The following is a 12291-nucleotide window of genomic DNA, read 5'->3' as shown; positions in this document are numbered from 1 at the left end:
GCTACGCGACAGGCGAGGCCCCGCCCCGGCCCCGGCTCCCGCCCTCCGCCACGGCCCCGCCTCCTGCCCCGCACCCTGCTCTGGCCCCTCTCCGGCCACGGCCCCGCCTCCTGTCCCGGCCCCGCCTCCGACCCCGCCTCCGGGAGAGGCCTCACAGCCCCGCCCTCCTCCTGCCCTCCCATCTCGTGCCCCGCCCCGCCTCACAGCGTCCCGCCACCGGCGCCGCGCCCCCTCGTGACGTCACCGGCGCGACGGCGGCCATGGCGGCGGGGCGCGCGGCGCGGCCGCTGCAGCTGACGCTGGCGCTGCTCAAGCCGGACGCGGTGGCGCATCCGCTGGTGCTGGAGGTGGGCGGGGCGGTTCGGTTCCGTTCGGCCCGGCCCGGCCCGGTTCGGCGCTGCCGCTCCCAGCGATGCCCCTCTGCCCGCAGGCCGTGCACGAGACCATCCTGAGCCACCGCTTCCTCATCGTGCGCGCCAAGGAGCTGCGCTGCGGCCGGGAGCAGAGCCGCCGCTTCTACCGGGAGCACGCGGGTAGGCCGGGCCGGGCGGGCCGGGACCGGGTGCCGGGGTGCCGGGGCCGCCGCTCAGGCCGTGTTTCCCCCGCAGGACGGTTCTTCTACCAGCGGCTCGTGGAGTTCATGGCCAGGTACCCGCGGCGCTGGGCGCACGGAGGGCTCGGGACCGGGATGGGTGCGCGAGGCAGCCTCGGGGCTCCTCCAGGGCAGGCCAGGCAGTTCCCGGGAGAGCCGGGTACTGCTCTCTGGAGCGAGTACCTGGCTGCTGAACCTGGTGCCGCAGAGAGGCCGCCCTGCATCTCCTCCCGCAGAGCCCCATTGGCGGCTGCTGCTTTGATTTTGCCCTGTTTGTAACAAGGGAGAAGTTGTGCCCTGCTGTAACCTTATTTATTTCCGATCTTCCCTGATCCTTCTTTAGCGGCCCCATGTGGGCTTATATCTTGGCTCATGAGAATGCGATATCCCTCTGGAGATCTCTTATGGGACCCACCAAAGTATTTCGAGCCCGAAACTGTGTGCCGGACTCCATCCGAGGAACCTACGGCCTTACAGACACCAGGAACACCACACACGGCTCAGGTAGGCCTAGTGCTGGGTGAGGACTGGAGCTCTGCACGTCAGTGATGCCGCTCGCTCGGTCTTTGCTCGCCTCCTGCTCTGGGAATCAGAGCTAATGACTTGCTGACTTTTCCAGAATCTGTTTGTGCCTCTTTTGTGACATGAAACCTGGTGCTTTACATCCTCAACTCCTGTTCTTCCCTCTGGGGCTTGGTCTGTTTGTGGTATCTTTTTAGTATCTGTCTGCTCTTCTTTGTTGTAACAGATTCACCAGCATCGGCCAGCAGAGAAATTGCCTTCTTCTTCCCAGAGTTCAACGAAGAGCTGTGGTACCAGCGAGACGAGCCGTACCTGCGCTGCGGGCAGGTGTATTACAATGCAAAGGAGCGTGTCCACTGCGTGTGCAGGGCTCAAGAAACAGAGCTAGCCTGAGTTACCTGGCAGAGGGGCTTGCTGAGCGGGACATGGCTTCTACCTGCATTGTTTGGATCGGCCCTGGGACAAGATGTGGAGCCGTGACACGTTTTGAGGATGTGTGAGAAAAAGCTGTAATGCACAAGGTCTGCATGCTGACTGACGCGTGCAGCATGCAGATGCTGGGGCACTTTAGAAGAACCTTATCTGTTAGCACCACTGCAGCCTGACAGACACCTGGCATGCAGTTCACTAGTGTCTAGGGTGCTCATTCCCGTATGAGTGGTACAGGTGGCTTCCTCAAAGGCCTACGTGGGGAGGGGGGTGCTAGTTCTAGCTATAGGCAGCCAAGTCAAGAGACTTTATGGTAAGAGTAGATGCTAATGTCTGTTCAGTTCCCACAGCCTGTTAAGGAGAAAAGAGGGAAAAAGAAAAAGTGTGTCGGTGAGCAGGGCAGTACTAACTCTTCTGCCTTTGCCTGCCTGGATCCAGTTTGAGAAACAAGGTTGTCTTTAATCTTATATCGTGATTCAAATTTCGAGCTTCTGGTAGAAGGTATTGTTAAAAGCCATTGTCAAAGGGAAAGCAGAAGGTCTTATGTTTGGCTAGTCTGGCTGACAGGCCTGCAGGAGCTTTTAGAGACATTGCAGAAGTCCTAGTGGCAGGTGGTAGAGGGTGATCCAGTGCCTGAGAAGGGTCATACACTGTGTACATTTGGATTGCCCGGGGCATGAGACCCAGTGCTTCCTGTGAAAGCTGACAGTGGATGTTGTGAATTCATATTAAAAGGCCGGAAGCTGATTGCACAGAGATTATAGAAGTTGCAAGAGGAACTCTTTACATAAAGCCTAGTAGCAAAATGTCTAATGGCAGCGCAAAGACTTCTTTGCACGTGACTGACTGGGCATTGCAGGACTGATTCTTGGCAAATTATACTGACAAAGTGTTGTAATCCTGCAGATCACTGATAAAATTATTACGTGCCTTATGAGAACTTGGTTTTAAGTGACCCCGCAAAATTCTGCCGTGCTCGTTGTTGTCTTCATGTTTCCTGCATTTTGAGATCTGCTCATATGTGAGGTTTTCAGTCTAATTTAAACTGTACCATATTCGTTTCTTACAATGATAGTTTTTAAAGAGGGTTTTATGTTGTACTGAGTAATGTGCTTTCGATGATTTCAAGTTCTTATTAGTAAAGTATTGACTAACAAATCAGTATTTGTAGCATATTTAGAAGAAGTTTGACTGCCTTCTCTGAACTTGTGCTTGATAGACATCAATGATGCCAGGCACTAAAGCGTTGTTGGCTGAGCCTCATATTAACCAATGCATTATTTTACCACTGACCAAAGGTATTTTAGTCTCAAATAGTTCCTTTCACATAATCGTGTGAAGATTGGGGATTTTGATTGAAAAAATACTTAATTGTAGGAACTGCTGCCATATATCCTCCTTTAGTAAAAGTATTAACGTCTCTGTCCCTTCCTTATCATTATAAAAGATTATATACAACCCTTATTTTGTACCAGATACAGATCAATAAGATCTGGTGAATATTTCTGCATTTTTCATTTATTATTGCATTTTTTTTCTTTCCTCACTAGCAGCATCTAGTGGTGGATCTCTGCATGACCTGGTATGCATTAATGGGTCGGAAATCTTCACGTGCTTAAAGCTACTGGTGGTTGATATTTTATTGCTTCCCAAGTGTCTCTTAAGGTTTTTTTTTTCCCTCCTTCTAACTGGTAATCCTTAATATTTCTTCTACTTTTCTACTTTATTTTCTTTCTTTTTTGGGGTATTATTTTGGGATGTCCTTAAACAGTTTCTATGTTATATTTCTTATTTTAAATGCTCGTCTTCCTAGTCACTTACAGCCTTTACATTCAGGTAACTTGGCCCACTTAAACTTTCAAGTATAAAGCACTTTGGCTGGTGGTACAGTGTTTTCACAGGATACCTGTCCTCACCTCACAGTCACTGTTACTTATGTGGCTGCCTCTTTCTCTTCTTGCTCTGCCTTTGCCCGTTCCAACTCTGTGCTTATAGAACAAGTTGGAAACGTTGGTGTTTTGGGGCAGAGGATGTGCAAGAGGGAGGAGTGTTTTGTTTTGTTCTTGCTTTTAACACTTATATCCAGCCCTTTCTTCTAAGGAGGTGCCTGACTTGCTGATTTTTCTCCTTCATAAGGATTTTTTTTTCAATACCACCTGTGTTTTAAACATCATGCTGTAAATAAAGTTATTTGGTTCCCGAATGGGTTTGGATTTCTGTCTGATGCTGCAAGGTTGGCGTGCGTTTTTGGTGTTTAAGTTTTGACTGCTGTCCCCTGGCTGCTAAGGTCAAATGCCTTAGGTTGGTCTTTTCTCACACAGAAAAAGGTACCTAAATATTAGACTCAAGGATATTGAGCCATTCAATGTCTTCTGTCCAGAATTTCAGTCCTGTTAATATAGTTTGTTAAGTCATTTGCTTAGCTCTCATAACTTCTCATTGCATTTGGAGAACTGGACAAACTTCTGAAGAATTTTGTTAGAATTTCCTTCTCTGGAAATAAGAAGTCTCATTTTAAGTTTAAATTCTCAGCTTTAACAACTAACTTGCAGCCCTGGCTTCTAGGTTTCTAGATGTTGCAGGAAAACGTGTAAGATGAGATTTGATTATCTGGGCTTTTGTGGAAGGAAGAAGAGGAAGGAAAGAAGGAAGGAAGGATGGAAGAAGGAATCAAGAGAAAACCTGGTTAACAAAAGTCTTGTGTAGGCACCGGGTAACAACGCAGAGCTGTCTGAACACAGGGAGCCACTGCTGCCCATGCTGATGTGTGGTGCTGCTGCCTGTCCCTGCAGCTTCTGAGAGGGTGTTTCCTTGTGCACAGTAACCCTTCAGCCGTGGGTTTAGCAGAGCCAGGCCCCTCTCACCAGGGCTGAGTGTGGCCCCAAGTTGGGTCTGACCAACACGCTGAGCAAATAAACTTGCTAAGCAAATTGCATCCTCCCCAGGGGAACTGAGAATCACTGAGGATGGAGCTGACTGCCTTCACTGATGTGCCGGACCTTTAGCTCTGCGCAAGCCGTTTTTGTGACATTGGGAATAAAAATGTCTCAACAATTGTCTCTCTCAGGTCCTTGCTTCCCGTAGGCTTCATTACTTGGCAAGAGGTGTTTAGAAAGAGCAGGTGGAGCGTAGGGAGGGGAGCTGCATTCTGCCSTAGCAGCCTGGGTGCCAAGCAGGACGCAAAATACTGAGGCATTTTGGCCACAGCAGCGTATTGTGGAGGACCTTGGCAAGGACATCCCACTAGCGACCTATTTCTCTCCAGGAGAAACACCTATAGACAGAAGAGCCTGGAAAGATCATGCCTCAATGGAAACAGGAGCAGAGCATCAGCGATGAGAGGACTATGCCTTGGCCATCCCCTTTTCTGTTCTAAACAAAGTAATTGCTTGTCGTAATCGTGGGAGGCTTCAAGGAGGCCTCTACTTTGTAAGAAAACACATGGAGTGTTTCCCTGCTGCTGCCCACGTTGCGCTGGCCCCAGACAGCGAGCAGCAGCAGCGGCCCTCGGCCCCAAAGCCGGGGTAAGGGCCCTGCTGCCACCACTGTCTCCTGCTGCTGTCGGGGCCGGGCGGCCGCCGTGCCCTCCCGTGGGGTCCCGCCGTGGGGTCCCGCAGCGGGGGTCACCCCGGCCGACACGCTCACTCCCACCCGCTGGTCCGTGGAACAGCTACCGGCTCCTGCGGAGCCCGCGGCCGCGCTCTTGCATTGCCCCTGCCAGAACCTCTGAATCGGGGAGCAGTGTCACTAAGTACTTGTCTTTTGACACAAAATGTGAAAAGCTCAGGTCCAGTTGAGTGGACAAAATGGATGAAATGAAGCTGCCTTGCTTCTTTTGTTTTCAGGGAGTCTGTTAAAACTGCACAAAAAAGGAGGTTTGAGATGAGAGGCACCTGTCAGGATACAAATCACGTGTCCACTGTGCAAAATACCTAGTATCTGTAAGCTTCCACTATGTTTATTCTCTCTTTCTTATGGGAAGACTTTGTTAAACAAACAAACCCACCAGCTTCCTAATCTCTTGGGATTGTTTCGTTGTTGTTCCCCACTGTCAGGAGACGTTCTGGTGTTTTCCTCTCTCGATTCTCTCCATCAGCACAAGGATATTTGCAGGTCCCGCTTATGGAAGGACAATTTGAATTCTTTTTGTGTTCTAATGACGGTTTTCATGAAGCATTTTGGACTGCTCTTCCCCTGCAAGATGCACATCTCGTATGTGACGTTTCCAGTAAAGCAGCTGACAATATTCGAAAGTAAATTCAGCATCAGTAAGGATGAGGAAAGGGACCACGAACAGCCTGCAGATACTCGCACGCCTCCCAGCAGCCCCTGATTCCCTCGTTGGATGTGTATTTGCGCCAGCCCTCTGATACCTGGCACCGTCGCATTTTAACAACATTATGACTTGGCTTCTTAGCTTCTTGCTCTGGGTTTTATCCATTTTGCATTATTTTACTGATAGACTTGAAGAACATTAGACTGGTGAGATGCCATTTCCCTATCCACAGAAGATATGTGGATATGGGCAAAACCATAATTTAGGTTAATTCAGAAATTCTAATGCAGTTGGCACTGCAAGAAGGACGACTGAAGGCACATTTGTTACTCTTTAAAACCTAAGACTGCATTTTCACTAGCACCTTGGAGAACTAGGACTGGTTCTCCTTGAATCTCCTGAGCATGCAGTCTCCATGAACAGCATTATTGTTGTTTTACCTGTCACTTTGTGGCTTTTTTCTCAGACACCTCTATCTTTACTGGTTCTTGTCTTTACACAGGAAAACAATGTCTGCTTTAAGACCAAAGCCAATTCATTTTTTAGCGTATTACGTCTTTTCTAAGGAGCACTGCAAAGTAAATGTCTCTTTATGAGAAAGGCAACTGGTTCATGTAGTCAGATTTAATGAGATACATATTGTTTCTATGTAATCAACATTTTATTATTATTTTGCAGTCGTGGCAAAAGCTAGACACTATTTGCTGAATAAATACACAAAGGGAAACACTGAACAGCGTCAGAGTGCTGGTGTGGCATCAAGCAAATTGCTGTCCCGTGGGGAGAAGGGAGCAACCGACGTGCAGCTCCTGCTGTCGCTGCCCTGTGCCCTGCCAGGACTGCAGCTGCGCCCCAGCACAGCCGTGCGCCGGGGGCCTGGCAGGGTTGTGGAGGCTCCACTGCACGTCCCATGCAGCCAAGGGACAGAACCACAGCGCGATGGTGCTTGGAAGCCACCTCCAACGTCTGTCAGGTCCAAAGTCCCTGCTCAAAGCTGGGTCAGCTAAGGCAGGTTGCTCAGGACCTTGTTTTTTTAACAAAGCTATTTTCAGTGAAATTTCCCGTGTTTCAGATTATGCTTATTGGTTTTTGTCCATTTGAAGGATAAAACTGATAAGAGCCTGACTCTGCCTTCTTTACTGCCTCCCATTAGGTTTTTATAGACACCGATAAACCCCTCAGAGCCTCCTCTTTTTTCTGCGCTAAACAATCACAGTCCCTCGGCCTCCCGCTCTGTGTCTGAGGCTCCAATCTCTTCATCACGCCCCGACTCTTTGCTGGCCGCGCTGCAGAGTTGCGGTCTCTCTTAGCCAAGAAGCCCAGAGCTGGACGCAGCTCTCCAGGACGGTCCCACCAGTGCTGAGCAGACAGGAGGGATCGTATCCTGCAGCCTGCTGGAAGCCCCTCACAGCACAGCTCGGGATGCTGCAGGCCGCCTTCGGCACACGCGTGCATTGCTGGCTCTTGCTCAACTGGTGTCCGCCAGGACTAGCGGATCCTTTCTGCTCTCTTGCCCACCGGCCCCACCTGGTACTGATGCATGTGGCTATTCCTGCCCAGCCGCAGGACTTGCCATTTTCCTTTGAGCTTTATGAAATCCCCATGGACTCTTTTCTCCAGCCGCTCAAGGGCTCTGTGAATGGCAGCACACCTCTGGCGTATCAGCCGCTCCTCCCAGTTTGGATCAATCAGCACACTTACTGAGCGTACACTCTGTTGCATCTGTCAAGTCACTGGTGAAGATATTAAACTGGTTCTGGCACCAGGATCAATTCCTGGAGGATGTCACAAGTGTCTGGCCCCCAGGTCAACTTTCTGCTGGATTATAACCCTCTGAGCCCAGTGGGTGAGCCAGTTTTCACTCCACTCCACGATACAGTCATCTCGTCCATCGGTCACTAGTTTGTCGATGAGGATGTTATGGGAAACAGAGCTGAAAGCCTTGCTAAAGTCAGCATAAACAACTCCCACTGCTCTCTCCTTATTCACCAAGCCAGTTATTTCATTGTAGAAGGCTGCCAGGCTGGCTTGGCTTTGTAAAGCCAAGCTTACTATCCCCAATCACTTCCTTGCCCTTAATGTGCCTGGATACGGCTGCCAGGAAAATTTGCTTCCCCACCTGCACAGGGATCAGGCTGAAGCTGAGTAGCGTGTAGCTTCCTGGACCTTCCTTCTTGACTTGATTGAAGTTAGGAGTGATATTTGCTTTCTTCCAGTCCTCAGGCACCTCTCCCAATCACCATGATCTGTCAAAGGTAATTGAGGGTGGCCATGCAGTGGCACTGGCCACCTTCCTCAGCATTCCTGGGTACATGCCATTGGGGCCCATGGACTTGTGTATGTCTGCTTTGTTTAAGTGTCCTCTTAGCTGATCTTTCTCCACTGAGGGTGTCATCCTTGCTCCAGACTTTCTCAGGTCTCAGAGACATGGGGTTGCTGGAAGGAATTCTTAATTTGCTTTTAAGTAATTTAAAGACCAAGGTGAAGAAGGCAGTGAGTACTCTGGACTTTATCTTTGGTTCCCAGCATACCCGCCCCATTCAACAGCAGGACCGGATTTCCTTAGTCCTTCTTTTGCTGCTGATAAACCTATAAAAGCTTTTCTTGCTGCTCTTCACATCTCTCACCAGATTCAATTTCAGGTGAGTTTTGGCTCACCTAATGCCATACTTGCATGCTCAGACACTGCCTCTGTAGTCCTCCTTTGGATACTTGCTTTTTATGCCTGAGTTAAGTTAGGAGCTCCTTGTTCATCTACACAGTCCTCCTGCTGCCTTTGCTTGATCTACTGCTCATGGGTGGACCATTCTTGAGTTTGAAGGAGGTTATCTTTGAAAATTAGCCAGGCCTCCTCTCCAGAGCCATAGCCCATGGGATTTTTCCAAGAAGTTGCCTGAACAGGCTGAAAGCTGTTTTCATGAAGCTCCCAGTTGTGATCTTGCTCCTTGTCAGGGAACACCAAGGGCTGGCTGAACTGTGAGGTATGGTGAGACAAATATAATAACACGCCTGGCAGAGCAGGACTCTCACCAGCCAGACCCATCCCCATAGCACCAAAGTGAAGCAAAAAAGGCAGACCAGGAAAGATCATGTCAAGGTTCATGATCATGTCAATGTAAACATCAAAAGTCAATGCTGTCAAACAAATTCATGGTGACAAGGAAGCTCCAGGGTCAAGACAAAACATTATTCCAGAGGCGGGGGAAAAAAATGAAGCTTCGGGTTACAAGAAAGATCCAAGGTGAAGCCAGGAAATCAGACCGTTCATCAGGGTACATGACAAGGCATAGTCCACCAGCAACCACCACTTCCTCCAGCACAACTCAGATACAAACTAAGGCCCAGACCTGAGCTTCTATGGGATGCTGGTGCTATGGAGAGGTGTGTGTGACCAGGTGAGGCTGGTCAGGGTCATTAAGGCCTACTAGTGCCTACAAGGCCCTGACAACTATTGTGCTGCTCTATCATCTCAAGATCTTTTGTGGAACTGCAGCCAAGACTTTCCTGATGTTTGCATGCTCAGCTGATTTTTCATTGCCTGTATCAGGTTCAGCAAAACCTCTCCCTTCATCATCTCCTTGATTTTCTATTTCAGGAATATATCATCCATATGTTCCAGGAATCGCTTGGGTATTTTGCATACGTAACATAGATGTACTTCCTCAAAGTAGAGCAGGAATTTGGGCAGAGAGGCTAAACCTGTATATAAATTACAATGGAAATTCTTTTGTGTGTTTCTCCTTGCAATAATTTATATTTTCTACAAAGTTGAATCACAGAATCACAGAATTACAGAATGGTTGAGGTTGGAAGGGACCTCTACAGATCATCTAGTCCAACCTTCCTGCTCCAGCAGGCACACCCAGAGCATGTGGCACAGGGTGGCATTCAGGCGGGTTTTGAAGACCTCCAGAGAAGGAGACTCCACAACCTCCCTGGGCAGCCTGTGCCAGGGCTCTGTCACCCTCACAGTCAATAAGTTCTTCCTCACATGGAGATGTCACTGCCTGGGTTTCAATTTATACCCAATTTATACCCAATTCGTAACCCCTTGTCCTATCACTGGCCACCACTGAGAAGATCTTGGACCCTTCCTCCCTACATTCCCCCTTCAGGTACTTATACATTCTTCTTCTTACTTATACTTTCTCTTCTCCAGGCTGAACAGGCCCAACTCGCTCAGTCTCTCCTCATACGAGAGATGTTCCATTCCCTTAATCATCTTGGTTGCTCTCCACTGGACCCTCTCGAGAAGCTCCACGTCCCTCTTATACTGGGGAGCCCAGAACTGCCCCCAGTGCTCCAGGTGTGGCCTCACCAGAGCTGAGTAGAGGAATGTTTTCTGTCTGTTTCATACTGGTTGCTAAAGCACTGTTATTTAGATTGTTTTCCTTTAATACTTCAATAACTTACAGATTTTTATGTAGAGTGTGCATTGAGGATGGGAAGTCTAGGTAAAAAACAAGACATGCTTTTGCCATTTCTCATTCTGTATCATTTACATTATGATGCAATTGATTACAGCAGCCGTAAAAAGATTCAAAGTTATTGCATCAGCATAAGCAATACACTTATAAAACTCAAACAAAGTTTTAACATCTCCCTTTGTGCCTTGTTTACAAGTCACACAAAACCATGATGTTTGACAAAGCCCAGAGCACTTCATCTCCTGTAATCAGCACCAAAGCCCTAATGGTGTACTCTCCCTACGGAGAGAAGCACGTCCCAAATGGACAGACCAGAAGCTGGAGAACTTCATCTGTCTAAAGCACTTTATTAAAAGTGCACTAATTGGCAGGCCTTCTGTCAAGCTGGGGTGCAAGGGCAAGGCCTGGTGAGCACTCTGGAGCTGACCCTGCTGGGAGGATGAGGACAGGCCACGGGTCCTGCGGCAACAGGGCAGCCCTGGTCGCACGCTGGGGTCTCCAGCAGGAGCACCCCAAGGAGGGGCCTCCTTGGCCTGTCTGAGCACAAGCAGAAAACCGTCCCCAGGGCGGGGGTCTGGCCTCTCCTGCCTGGTTTAGGGGTTCTGTGCGAGTCTTTGCTCCCCACAGTGCTGGGACATTGCCCAGAGCAGTGAGTCCCTCCGCGCTGCCTATTCCACGGTGCCAGGGTTTGTGCATGCCCTCAGACCAGGCCAGCCTTGCCCCATTCTATAGCCGGTTTATAAAAATGAAAATATTGGTGCTTTTTCTTTCTTTTTTTTTTTTTTTCCCCTCTAGAATATGCATTCCAGGGGTCAATTTATTTTTATTTTTGTTCAGTTTGTAAAACCTATTCCCTGCTACAGAGCAGCTCCTGGACACACTGAAAAAAGCTAAAAAAATCTCCCTGTGAGGTGTTAGGAAAAGGTCAATGTATGACCCATTCACCCTGTCACCTGGTGTGGTGTAAACTTCTGTCACCTTCGGGACAGCCCGAACTGGAAATGCCAGATAGTGCTTATTCCTGTTTCTTGACTGGTTCAGATAATAGGGAACTCCAGGGCAGCTCAACTGGAGGAATAAAAAAAAGATCCACAGAAAACTCTTTCCCAGAGGAAAGCAGTGGGAAAAGTCTGTAATGTTCTTCTTATAGAAAGAGATAAAAAAAAAAAAAATGTTCCAGGGATCAATGGTGGGAAGAGGCCCTGGTTCAAGCCCTGCTTAGCACAGGTTGCCCAAGGCTGCAGCAGGCAATTGCTGATTCACATAAATCCTTAAGGACATGAGTATGTCCAATGCTTGGCACAGCATCTAGGCAGGGTCGCACCAGTCCTGAGGATATTCCCTTCCCTCAACTGCTGCCTTTGGTCTTGATTCTGTTGCTCTTTGTCACTGGTCACGGCTGGCTGATATCCAGAAATGCTGAGTTTTAGGCCTCTGATTTAAAAACAAGCAGAACAGCAGAACAACAACTACCTTTAGCATTCCCAAATTCAAGGAGATCAGATTTCTCACTGGGCCTCCAAGACCAGGTTTGGTGTATCAGTAGCTTAGGGACAGAAACAAACATCAATTTCTTCTCACAAAGACTGTCCTGAAGAAATTGCCACAGAAAAATAGACATGGATTTCTGAAGTTGATGACCAGGTTTCAGGCATCCTGCAAGATTTCAGGATTTTAGTATTTCTTTATTGGTCTCACTAAATACCTATTTCAGGTACCAGTGTTGGAGAGAGTGCTCCCAGCATATGCCTTCATCCCGAGATCCAGGAGTAGCTGAGAGTGCTGCACTTGTGAGTTTTGGTAGGAAACAAGAAAATGTTCCTCTTTGCTACGGGGAGAAATGTATACTCAAAGCCAAGTCCTCCTGCTGTGGCAATGACCTCCTGTCAGCCCTGTCGTTTTGCCCCAAAACAATCTAACAGATAAACAAGGATCATGATTACCAGCACTGAACTTCTTCCTGCAATCAGACCTGCTCTCGGACAAGCATATTCCCCCTCTCAGAAAACAGTTCCCTGGAGAGCTCTTGTTGGATTTCACATGGG

General features: G+C 48.7%; 1 protein-coding gene across 1 annotated transcript; it reads left to right on the top strand.

Annotated features, from left to right (window-relative positions):
• The first annotated feature begins 251 nt into the window (after nt 1-251).
• Nucleotides 252-3023, top strand: NME6 (NME/NM23 nucleoside diphosphate kinase 6). The gene is made up of 5 exons (XM_026047105.1): nt 252-347; nt 431-533; nt 609-648; nt 936-1096; nt 1341-3023. Exons 1-5 carry the CDS (start codon nt 261-263, stop codon nt 1505-1507), a joined length of 558 nt encoding a protein of 185 aa, XP_025902890.1. The 5' UTR covers nt 252-260; the 3' UTR covers nt 1508-3023.
• Nucleotides 3024-12291: the final 9268 nt, after the last annotated feature.

The sequence above is a fragment of the Nothoprocta perdicaria genome, unplaced genomic scaffold (genome assembly GCF_003342845.1).
Source record: "Nothoprocta perdicaria isolate Ctin4 unplaced genomic scaffold, notPer1 scaffold_477, whole genome shotgun sequence".
Classification (NCBI taxonomy): domain Eukaryota; kingdom Metazoa; phylum Chordata; class Aves; order Tinamiformes; family Tinamidae; genus Nothoprocta; species Nothoprocta perdicaria.
The sequence above is the reverse complement of the archived record's forward strand: the minus strand, read 5'-3'. Positions and strand labels throughout refer to the sequence as shown.

Bases quoted from the DNA above. Each gene is read 5' to 3' on its own strand.
- NME6 (XM_026047105.1), top strand. From the start codon at position 261: ATGGCGGCGGGGCGCGCGGCGCGGCCGCTGCAGCTGACGCTGGCGCTG. The intron at 534-608 runs GTAGGCCGGGCC...TTTCCCCCGCAG, and splicing joins CTTCTACCGGGAGCACGCGG to GACGGTTCTTCTACCAGCGG. The intron at 649-935 runs GTACCCGCGGCG...ATCCTTCTTTAG, and splicing joins CTCGTGGAGTTCATGGCCAG to CGGCCCCATGTGGGCTTATA.